The sequence below is a fragment of the Phyllostomus discolor genome, chromosome 12 (assembly GCF_004126475.2).
Source record: "Phyllostomus discolor isolate MPI-MPIP mPhyDis1 chromosome 12, mPhyDis1.pri.v3, whole genome shotgun sequence".
NCBI lineage: Eukaryota > Metazoa > Chordata > Mammalia > Chiroptera > Phyllostomidae > Phyllostomus > Phyllostomus discolor.
This window is the reverse complement of record NC_040914.2, coordinates 16,826,635-16,838,009: the sequence shown is the minus strand read 5'-3', so window position 1 is coordinate 16,838,009 and position 11,375 is coordinate 16,826,635. Positions and strand designations below refer to the sequence as shown.

Genomic DNA, 11,375 nt, shown 5'->3' with positions numbered 1-11,375 from the left:
CACAAGCCCACAGCCTCGAACTCTCAATTTTCTCAATTCTGGCCCCACCTCTTAATTACAGGCCAGCCCCCATAGTCTGCCTAGCCAAAGAGGCCTCCTCCCCTTCAGGTTACGCCCACCTGGACCACGCCCCCTTCCGTGCCAGTTTTATTTCCTTTAGGCCTCGACTCCAGCTCCTCTGTCTCCACTGGCCCCGCTACCGAACCCGTAATTCTAAATAGGCTTAAGCACCACCCATGTCTGAGATCCTCCTCTGGTCTCAAAAGTCCCTGGGTATTTTCTATCCGCCCCCTTTCTCACTCCCTCTGAAAAAACTAGGCTCAAATCCTACCTCAAAGAAGTAGAATCTTTATACCCTCCACTCAGTGCCATCCCTAACCCCGCCCCTCTGAGATCCACGCCCCTCCATTCTTTCCCGAGCCCCACACCCAACCCTAGGCCCCACCCCTCTTCCCCTACTCGCCGCGCCCCCTTCCATCTAGACTCCGCCCTTCAGACTGTCTTTTACGACTTCTGGGCTCCGTAGCCATCCTCGAGCCCCGCCTCTCTCGTAGAAAAACCCCGCCCCTTCTCGCGTGCTCCACAGAGTTGTCCCGCCCCCTGCCCTCCCTCAGGCACCGCCCCGTCTATCGTCTGGCCCCGCCCCCAGCTCCGCGCTGCAGTGCCTTCTCCACCGTGGCCCCTCCCACCGCCGAGCGGAGCTGAGGGCGGCGGCAGTGGCGGCGGCTGCCGGAGCAGCCCGGGAGGAGGCGGCAAGGATGGCGGCGGCGTCGTGGGCTCGGTGGAGATGAGTGCCCGCGGCCCCAGGCCCAGGGCGGCGCGGCCGGAGTGGGCGGGGGTCCCGATGCAGTCCCAAGGCGGGCCATGGGGCAGGTCCTGCCGGTCTTCGCCCACTGCAGTGAGTAGGGGCTGGCTCGGGCCTGGTGTGGGGCCCAGAGGCTCAGGAGGGCTTCTCCCCGGCTTCCTCTCCGCGTCCGGCGGCGGGAGAGCAGGGAAGGGGGAGGAGGCCAAGGAGACAAAGGAAACACTCCCCTCCCCCGCGACTTAGTGGCGACGGGGGCGCCCTGGCCCCGAGGACTGGAGTGAGACTGGGCGGAGTTGAGGGCACTGAGAGACCTGGCGTGGGGCGCCCTGGGTGCTGGGATGTGCGGCCGGGCCCCGCCCTGGGATGGGCTTGTTCCCGGGGAGCTGTCCCTTTCCCTGGTGCTGGCCGCAGCCGGAGAGCAGGACAGTTGAACGGAGGGGTAGAGCCAGGATGGAGAAAAGGGTTCCAGCCCTCCTCCATCGCCCACCTTCGCATCCCACCTCCATTTAATGCGCGGACTCACAGGCAGCCCCGACCTCGCCCAAACTGCCCAACCTCCTGTCCCTGGGAAACAGCCACTCCTGGGTGGGGGCCAAGATTCCTGAGTCCACAGCCGGCTTTACCCCTGATTAGTAGCAATCCTGGAGGAGATTCACTCTGCTTCGGGCCTCTGATTCCCGGCATTCGGCTCCCCAGCTAAGGAAACAGGGTGGGGGCGAAGGGTGTCTGATTCCAATTTCCAAGGGACCCTGGGCGTCTCCTGCAGGCAAAGCCTCATGCTCGGTGGCTCCCGAGGGGCTGGATTCCACACCTGAAAACGCCTCGTCTGATCCTCACGATCTCTGAGGCCAGAGCTCTAACAGCCCTTCTCTAACACTCTCTGTCCCATACCCCCGAGATTCTGACAGCTGAGGGGTTCAGCACCGTCAGATCTAGCTTCTTGCATGTCTGGGAAGTCCAGATGCCAAAATCCCAAGAATTTGTTATTTCAGCGTTTTCGAGTATCATCCCCAAATTCTAAGATCTTGTCCTTATATCAGCTTACAAGGGATGGCCCTACGTGATCTCCCTCCTCGGCCTTATCTATTATCCCTCCTGCACTGCACTGTTCCTCAAACATGCCCACCAGTGCCTGCCTCAGGGCCTTTGCACTGAACTTTTCCATCTGCCCTGAAGTCTTTTCCCCAGATATCTGCGAGGATTCCTCACTTTGTTCAGACCTCTGCTCAGATGTCATCTTATCAGAGAAGTCTCCTGACCACCCTGTCTGAAATAGTACCCTCTCCCTTACTGTTGCCTAACCCAGCTTTATTTTTCTCCACAAGCACCCAACATCACATATTTAGTTGTTTATTGTCTACATCCTCCATAGAGAGTAAGCTTTATGAGGGCAGGGATTTTGTCTGTGTTGTTCACAGTTGTGTCTTTAGGGTCTAAAACAACACCTGGCACATGGTGGGCCCTCAGCAAGCAGTTGTTGAAAGAATGAGTGCACTGAAACCTCCTCAAATTCCTCATTTGAAGATTCCAAGGTTGGGGTTCCTGGATTTGAACTTCTAAGACTGAGCTTCTGCTAGAAGTGACAGGTTTTACAGCCTGTATGCAGAATGTTCTAAAAGGCCCTGTGGTTCAAATATTCTAAGACTCCTTAATTTGCACCATCCGAGTTCCCAGGCTTGATTGAACACGTCAGTGACTCGGACAATCTAAACTTCTAAGAGTCTTTGACTTTTTCCCTCCTGCAGAAGAAGCTCCATCGACAGCCTCCTCTACCCCTGACTCCACCGAAGGTAAGTGGAGGGGGAGGATGTGAGACTGTGATTTGAAAGGGGCACACAGCTGGGTAGGAGGGCTGAGGAGAGTGGGTCGGAATCCTGCTCCAAGTCGCTCACGCCCTCCTTTGCATGCTGCAGGAGGAAACGACGACTCGGATTTTCGGGACCTGCACACAGCCCGGGAATTCTCGGAGGACGAGGAGGAAGAGACCACGTCGCAGGACTGGGGCACCCCTCGGGAGCTGACCTTCTCTTACATTGCCTTCGACGGTGTGGTGGGCTCTGGAGCGCGCCGGGATTCAACCGCCCGCCGGCCCCGACCCCAGGGCCGCTCAGTCTCTGAACCCCGGGACCCACACCCTCAGCCTGGCCTGGGCGACAGCTTGGAGAGTATCCCCAGCCTGAGCCAGTCCCCAGAACCCGTGCGCCGGGGAGATCCCGACACTGTCCCTCTGGCTGAGCACCCCTTGGAGGACCTGGGGCTCCAGCTGGACAAGCTGGACTGGGCGGCCCGGGGAGCGGGCTCCGGGGAGGACTCTGCCACCAGTAGCTCCACCCCGCTGGAAGACGAGGAGCCCGAAAGATCAGAGGCAAGAGAGGCTGGGAAAGGTGAGATGTCCTGAGGTGCTGGGACCAAAGTCACAAGGGTGGGTAGTCTCTTCTCAGGGCACCTTCAAGGTGAAATCTCACGGCCTTCTCTCTCTAACGCACCAGAACTGGACGTACAACTCGGACTCGCTCAGTCCTCGCCGCCCGAAGACTTGACTCCACAGTCCAGCTCTGGCTCTGGGAACCCCCAGGCCCGTACCCCGTCCCCACCCGGATCCCGGGATTCGAACTCTTGGCCTGATGAGCCCTCGCTGGACGAGAAAGAGGAAGAGCCATGGGGGCCGCTGGATCGGGAGCCAATCACGGGGCAGTGCCTCGTTTGCATGGACCAATCAGAATTCACACTGGAACCGCACCTTCTAGGTAAACTGCTTGAGTGAAAGTGCTTCTTTGGATTACAGCCAGTGTGGGAGGATTGCAGTTTAAAGGGACCAACTTTGGAGCATGGTAATGGATTTATGGCGGGCCCTCCCCTGTGGGCCTCTCACAGTGTGCCCATGCCAGAGTAAACTGCAACCTCGAATCATTGCCCAGCCTCCTTATCTGTGGGCTGTGAGCACTGAAGGGGGTTGTACAGTGTGAAAAATAAATAAATAAATGAAGGGACCAACATTGGGAAGGAACGAAGGAGAGTGGAGAAGGAAGAAGGTATAGTACTATTGGCTAGACATTGTAAACTCCACCCTCCTGTGAGCGTTAAGGTGGGATAGTTGCTAAAAAATAATCCCTTCTTTGGAGTGCTCCCCCTAGGGGCTGGTTTTGTATAGACCGAATCCCTCAAAAAATAAATAAATAAATAAAATAAGGCTCTCTTCTAAATGTGGCTGTGGGACATTGATAACTAAACTCTGTGCCTTTTAAAAACTCTCCTCTACCCTGACCACATCAGTTAGCCAGTTGCAAATAGACCCTGCCTTACTTTAAAATATGTTCAGCCTCCATGAACCACCAAGGGTTGATTACAGACATCGTTGCTTTTGGCTGTTTACAAAGAAAGCCACCCCTTTTTGGAATTGTTCCCATCTATGTGGAGAGCCATTGGCTGGATAGGAAGGGGCCCCGCCCCCCGCTCCCGCCCTCCGGGTTCCACTGAAGTGGGCAAAATCCCCGAGAATCAGCGGCGTCCGCAGCCTCTCACTCGGAGCAGAGATGGGGAGTAAAGGTGGGCTTGCGGGGGCCGAATGGGACGGGGGCTGGGGGACGGCGGAAAGCAATCCAGATTCGCTCTAGCCTTCAAATCTAGGGGGATGTTTCTTATTGGTCAGAGATTCCCCAGAGTTGCAGGCTGGGGCTGGGGGACTTTGGGGCTGTCTAGGGAGAGCGTGGAGGGAGCGTGGGGTACCCTTTCCCCCAAGACAGGGCTCTGGAGCCCAAGAGCAGGGAGGCCCCCTCCCCCAGCCGCAGGCCCAGGCGGCGCTGTCACTCAGTAGCTGGATGGGCCAGCACAGCTGCAGGCGAGGCCCCCTCCCCCCAGCGTGCCTAAACTTAGCCCCCGCCTCAGGCGACCCGGCTCCTCCCCCACCCCTTGGCACGGGCTTCGGGGAGACTGCGGGGGAAGGCCCGAAGCGCTGGCGTTGGGGAGAGGCCTGCCCTAGTTAGATGTAGATGGTAGGGTGTGTACAGGGAGGCTGTGAAAGGGAGGGGAGTCAGACTCTGTCAGTTCCATTGGAATGAGGGTGAGAGGATGGGAAGAGTCTGGAAAGAATTGGAGGGTTCTGGGTTCCTGGTCCAGGGCTCAAATGGGATTGGATTATTGGGAGGGTTGGTAAAGCTTATTTGGGTGAGATGAAACATAGGGGGCCAGAGGTCATAGGTCAGGGCCCAGGTCAGGCTTGAGTTTAGGGAGGGGCTCAGAAAGAGGTCAGAACTGAGTCCTGGCTGGGTGGCTCAGTTACTTAGGGCATGGCCAGGGCACACCGGCGTGGTGGCTTCCACCTCTAGTCTGGGCGCATGCAAGAAGCAACCAATGAATGTATGTATAAATGGGTGGAACAACAAACTGATGTTTCTTCCTCTCTCTCTCTCTCCCTTCCTCTCTCTCTCTCTCTCAAATCAATCAATTCTTTAAAAATTTTTAAAAGAAAGAGGTCGTAAATTTGGGTTCGGGCTTAAGAAGGAGGATAGTGTTATTAATACATTTAGGACTTAGAAAAATATGTTGGTAGGGGTATCAAGGAGACACCACTTTACACCTATCAGGTTGCCCCAAAATAAAAAGAATAGTAACACCCACTCCTGGGCAGGATGCTGGCAAATGATCACTCTCACTTTGCTCATGGAAACAAGAATCATTAAAGTCTTGCTAGTAAGCAATCTGAGAATATGACATTCCAGCCCTGGAATTCTATCTTCCAAGAAATTCTGGGAGGTAAGAATATCTGTAGACAGCTAGTGTCTGCAAGTACTGTCAGGGAAAGGAGGGTATGAAATCAAATGAATGCTGCAACAATAAATACATGATTGGATACAATGAATGATAGTGTAGCTACATTATAGAATATCATGGTGCTCTTAAAAAGAATGAATTTGCCCTGGCTGGTGTGGCTTAGTGGATTGAGTGCTGGCCAGCGAACCCAGGGGTCGCTGGTTTGATTCTCAGTCAGGGCACATGCCTGGCTTGCAAGCCAGGTCCCCAGTAGGTGGGGCAGGGGAGGCAACCACACATTGATGTTTCTCTCCCATTCTTTCTTTCTCTTTCCCTTCCCCTCTCTAAAAATAAATAAATAAAATCCTTTAAAAAAAGAATGAATTAAAAGCTATTCCAGTTGACTAGCAGAGAATTCTAGGAGGGAAAGTAGAGTGAGATGTGTATGAAGAAGAAATATATATATATATGGTTCCATTTTTTAATTATTTTATTTATTTATTTTTAGAGAGAGGGGAAGGTAGGGAAAAAAAAGAGGGAGAGAAACATCAATATGTGGTTGCCTACCCTGCCCCACCTACTGGGGCCCTGGCCAGCCACCCAGGCATGTGCCCTGATCGGGAATTGAACCAGCTACCCTTTGGTTCGCAGGCTGGCACTCAGTCCACTGAACCACATCAGCCAGGGCTATATGGTTCCATCTTTCATAAAGACCAAAATTATATCCACACATAATCTGTGGGTAGGAGTAGGAAAAAGACTTGCTAGATGGTTAACTTGGGTTTTCCGAGAGGAGAAGAGGGGAGGCAACAAGGACTGTGTCAGGGGGTCTTGGTTCAGCCCTGAGGGAGGAAATGGGAGGTCAAGAGGTCAGCCAGGCCAGGTCAAAGCCCGCCCTGACCGCTGCCCTCCTCCACAGTGGCGGACCTGCTGTACTGGAAGGACACGAGGACATCAGGAGTGGTCTTCACCGGCCTCATGGTCTCCCTGCTCTGCCTCCTGCACTTTAGCATCGTGTCCGTGGCTGCCCACGTGGCCCTGCTGCTGCTCTGTGGCACCATCTCTCTCAGGGTTTACCGAAAAGTGCTGCAGGCGGTGCACCGGGGGGACGGTGCCAACCCCTTCCAGTGAGAACCCCCAGCCCCTCGCCCTGACTCTGTTCAGACCCCACTGCTGAACCTAAGTCATGACCCCTGACCTCAGATCAGGCACCAACTTCCCACCCTGGCCCTGAAGCATCCTACTCCTCTTTCTGACTCTACCCTGACCCTGACTTTAAAACACACTCTTACCCTTCACTTGCAGCTTTAACCTCTGATCCTAACCTCTTATCCTGAACCCTTGATCCCATCTCCTGACCCTGACCTTGACTATAGCCCTGTACACCTACCTGGCCTTCTCCCCACCCCCATTTCTTGCCCTTGTCCCAGCCACACCTCTCACCCTGGGCCCCATCCACCCCCTGAGTCACCTTACACCCCTTTGTCCTCTCAGGGCCTATCTGGACGTGGATCTGACCCTGACTCGGGAGCAGACAGAACATTTGTCCCAGCAGATGGCCTCCCAGGTGGTCTCTGCGGCCACCCAGCTGCGTCATTTTTTCCTGGTAGAAGACCTCGTGGACTCTCTGAAGGTGCTCCGCAGCCCCCGTTCCCTCCTGGGTTCCCAACATTCACCCTCCTGCCCCTGGGGGCGGGGAGGGGCGGTGAGAGGGCCATTTCTGGGTAAGTTCACAGCCTGGGGAGTGCTTTATAGGCTCTGCTGACCCTGACCCTCACCCCCAGCTGGCCCTTCTCTTCTACATCTTGACCTTCGTGGGTGCCGTCTTCAATGGTTTGACTCTTCTCATTCTGGGTGAGCTGGGAAGGCTGTGGGGGCTGGGCGAGGAGGTGGGCCATGGGGTGGATGGCAGACAGGGGTCTGGATGAAGTTGTGAATCTGTTGGAAGGACCCTGACCTCCATCTCTGTGCCCACAGGAGTGATCTGCTTATTCACCGTCCCGCTGCTGTACCGGCAGCACCAGGTAAGTGTGACGGGCCCTCGGGTGGCAGTGTCCCAGCCAAGCGTGGGTGGCCTCTCTGCCCCGCCCCCGCCTCTGTAGCCAGGGTCCCAATGACAGATGTCCCAGTCAGAGACAGGAGCATCAACTGGTGTTTCTTCCCTTGAAAGAATCAGGACCTGACTGACGTATGTCCCAACCAGGCACTGGTGGTCTGGCTGCTGCCCCTCTGTGGAGCTAGAGTCCAACATGTTTCAGTGGCCAAAGATAGACATTTTGGTTGGCGGCCCCTAACAGCCAGGATCCAACTGACATGCCCGGACCTGAGGCTGGTAGACCAACTGGTGCTCCTCCCCGACAATGCATCCAAGCTCTGGCTGCCATGTCCTAGCTACAGAGAGTCAGTCTAACTGGTGTCTTCCCTCCCTGACATAGCCTCCAATGGAACAACACTCATCCTAGCCAGAAACAAGCAGACAGGTGACTGCCTTCTCCTGCTGACACTGCAGAGACTGACAAATGCATATTCCAGTTGCAGACAGACAGACAAACTGATGCCATCTATCCTTACGTCTAGTCTGGGTCTGATGGACACCATCCCAGCCAACACAGCTGGACTGACTGATGCTCTCACTCCCTAAGGCCAGTCCCAGGGACTGGCCTGTCTGTTGGGACCGGGAGGATGACCGCTGTCCAGAATGCCAGCAGAACCAAGGCCAGCTGACATACATCCTATCCAGAGATGGGGCACTGAGAGCCAGATAATACAGGTCCCTGCCAGAGAGATCGTTCAAATTCCTTCCCATGCCGGAAGCATCAAGACCTCAGGGTCAACTAACACTGAATTAAACTAGTATTTAGATTAATAACAAACAACATCAATGCCCTCTACTTTCACCCCACCCCTAAACATACACATCACTCACCCAGAGATTAACAGTCACACCTCGGTAACAGACTCACTGTCCAATTCTGGTATGTTTACATGACATCACTCCCCACCCAGAGCGGGCCCAACGGACTGATGCTTCATCTTGAACTTCTGTCTTCCAGGGTATTGTATCAGGTTTAAAGGTGGGCCACTCCCCGCAGCTCCTGATTTGGAGGTGGGGGAGGAAGCAGCCTTCTGAATGAATTAGGGAGAGGAACCCCCTTCTAATCTCTCCTTTGACCTGTTCTTGGTCCCCACAGGCCCAGATTGACCAGTATGTGGGATTGGTGACCAATCAGTTGAGCCACATCAAAGCTAAGTAAGGAAGGGCATGAAGTGGAGGCGGATGAGATGGGGAGGGGGGAACTGGGAACCCCCCTCCCGTTCCCTGTCCCTGAATCTCCTGGGAGGGTGCCAGACAAGTCCAACACAGGCCATTAGATGGAGGGCAGGGCTGGCTTTGGGCGAGTTCCTCCAAGAAGCTGTCCCCTGGTTGTCAGATACCGACCCAGCCACTTGCCCCGCCTGACTCTGTATGTTTTTCCTCAGGATCCGAGCTAAGATCCCAGGGACTGGAGCCCTCGCCTCGGCAGCAGCCACCGTCTCTGGATCCAAAGCCAAAGCCGAATGAAGAGGGTGTCTCTGCCTGCGGGACACCTGCCCCCACCCCCTGCACAGCCCTCTGCTCCCCTCATTCTCCCTTTCATCCCCACCCTCTTCTTCCCTTCTCAGCCCCAGCCATTTCCGGGTGGGTGTCTGGATCACTCACACCAGGGAGTTAGCGCAAATTGCCTGAGCGGCCAGGACTACATTTCCCGTGAGGCTCTGCTGTAAGAGTCCAGGGAAAACGAGGCACCTTGGCCGGGGTCCTGCTGGGACTTGTAGTTGCCTAGCTAGGGCGCCCGCCCTGCACTTACGCGAATCCGCCGCTGGAGGCGCCGTGAGGGGTTAGTGTCTTCTGGACGCTACTGGGCCCAACGCCGCCGGGGCTTTGCATGGGGCCCAGGGGAGGGCTGAGCTTGGATTTACACTGTAATAAAGACTTCTGTGGAAACCCCAAGGCTTCCTGTTCTTGAAGCCCCCTCCAGCTTTTACCTTCCTTCATTTAAAGTACTTAAGCAATATGCAATGAGGACCCTTCCCCATCTATGTGAAAGAAGCTCCCCCCACCATCTGTTTAGATTATGAAATGATTGAGGAGAGGATGCTGAGAAATTACCCATCCCAGGGCTAACCAAGCATTGGCAGCCACTTTCAATACCTGTGCGGAAGTCAGACATCACTAGTCAATCCCCACATCTGCCTGCTGCGCAGCAATCTCATCGGGGATCCAGACCCCGCCAACTGCCTTCTGAAGGACTGCCCCGCAAACATCCAAACCCCTAGGTTGTCCTACCTGATTTCCGACTCAGGGATGCTCTCTTTGCCCGCATCGTCACCAGGCCTGAGACTGGGTTTGGCCCTGGGCCTCTATTCCCTCACCTCCAATATCTAGTCAGTCAGGGAGCCAAGTCTATTCCGTCTCCCAAACGTCTCCCAGCCACACCCACTTCCCATTCCAGCTGCTCTGGGACCAAACACCCGGCCTCATGGCCTCTCTGGGCTGCAGGTTCCACGGGAACCTGAGGAAGGAAGAGAAAGGACACCAGAGTAAAGATTTACAGACCTGAATTTGAATTCCAGCTTTACTACCTCTTGGCTGTGTGACTGAGCTAGTGACTTCACCTCTTGAAGCCTTGGTTTCCTCAAATGAAAAAGGGTCGCTATAACCATATCTACATGTAAAGCCTTTGTCACAGGGCCTGCCATATAATATATGTCCATGAAACAGAAGGTGCTATTGTTATTTTCAGCATGCTTGCCCAACCCTCAGTCCTTTCCTCACCGCCTTCATGACTATGATGTCACCTGTTCTGTTTACCTACTATTGTTTTAACTTGGTTTATTAAAAAGATGAAATATCTTTTTAAAGTATTTTTTAAAGATTTTCTTTATTTTTCGACAGAGGGGAAGGGAAGGAGAAAGAGAGGGAGAGAAACATCAGTGTGTGGTTGCTTCTCATGCACCCCCCTGCTGGGGACCCAGCCTGCCACCCAGGCGTGTGCCCTGACTGGGAGTCAAACCAGAGAGACCCTTTGCTTCACAGAGCCGGTGCTCAATTCACTGAGCCACACCATCCAGGGCAAAACAAGTATCTTTTTAAAGGAAATGTTACTTCACCACCAAGGAACTCAGTATCACCTGTCAGAAATAGAAGATAACAGTAATAATAAAAATTTTAACATTGTAAATGTTTGTTGTGCATCACCTAAAATTATCTCACTTGCCTCTAGCAACATGTCACAATTTAGGAGACAGATGATGTTACAGGAGCAGTAGTTTCAGCACCAGAATTTGTATACAGGTGTTGCCTAGCCATTCCTATCTAACTAAAAGGAAGAGGAGTTGGGGGAATGCTTTTCTCGAATCTGAATTTGCTAAGCAGAGGCAATGTTTTAAATTTCCAAATAAAAAAAAATTAACATACTTCTAGTCACACTGTCGATTAGACAAAGTGTTCTTTTGTTCATATCAAAGGATGGAAGAAACAGGACTGGTTGAAGTTATGGGTCCAGGAATGGCTGAAATCTCCAAGCCCATCCTTGGCACCCCCACCCCGCCCCCACCCGGAGGCAGGAGACAGGTTGCCTATTGAAACTGCCTTCACTGAGCAGCCTCCTAATTGCCTGGTCCTGTGCCATACTTTTGTATCTACCTGCTCATTACCATTCCTCCAGTAAAATCACGTGTACTCGCCTTGTCTTCCAGATGGGAAAACTGAGGCTCAGAGAAGGATAGTCATAACAATCCCTTATTCATCCTACATATATTTACTAAGCGTATGCTACAT

General features: G+C 53.9%; 1 protein-coding gene and 1 non-coding gene across 2 annotated transcripts; both read left to right on the top strand.

The window, feature by feature from the left end:
• Nucleotides 1-696: 696 nt before the first annotated feature.
• RTN2 (reticulon 2) lies at nt 697-9,539 on the top strand. Its single transcript, XM_028530019.2, has 10 exons — nt 697-898; nt 2,551-2,595; nt 2,719-3,189; nt 3,295-3,552; nt 6,474-6,681; nt 7,049-7,187; nt 7,339-7,408; nt 7,532-7,578; nt 8,746-8,804; nt 9,035-9,539. Exons 1-10 carry the CDS (start codon nt 865-867, stop codon nt 9,114-9,116), a joined length of 1,413 nt encoding a protein of 470 aa, XP_028385820.1. The 5' UTR covers nt 697-864; the 3' UTR covers nt 9,117-9,539.
• Nucleotides 3,632-3,768, top strand: LOC114511786. Its single transcript, XR_003685752.1, has one exon. It is a non-coding gene; the product is annotated as a small nucleolar RNA SNORA42/SNORA80 family (small nucleolar RNA).
• Nucleotides 9,540-11,375: the final 1,836 nt, after the last annotated feature.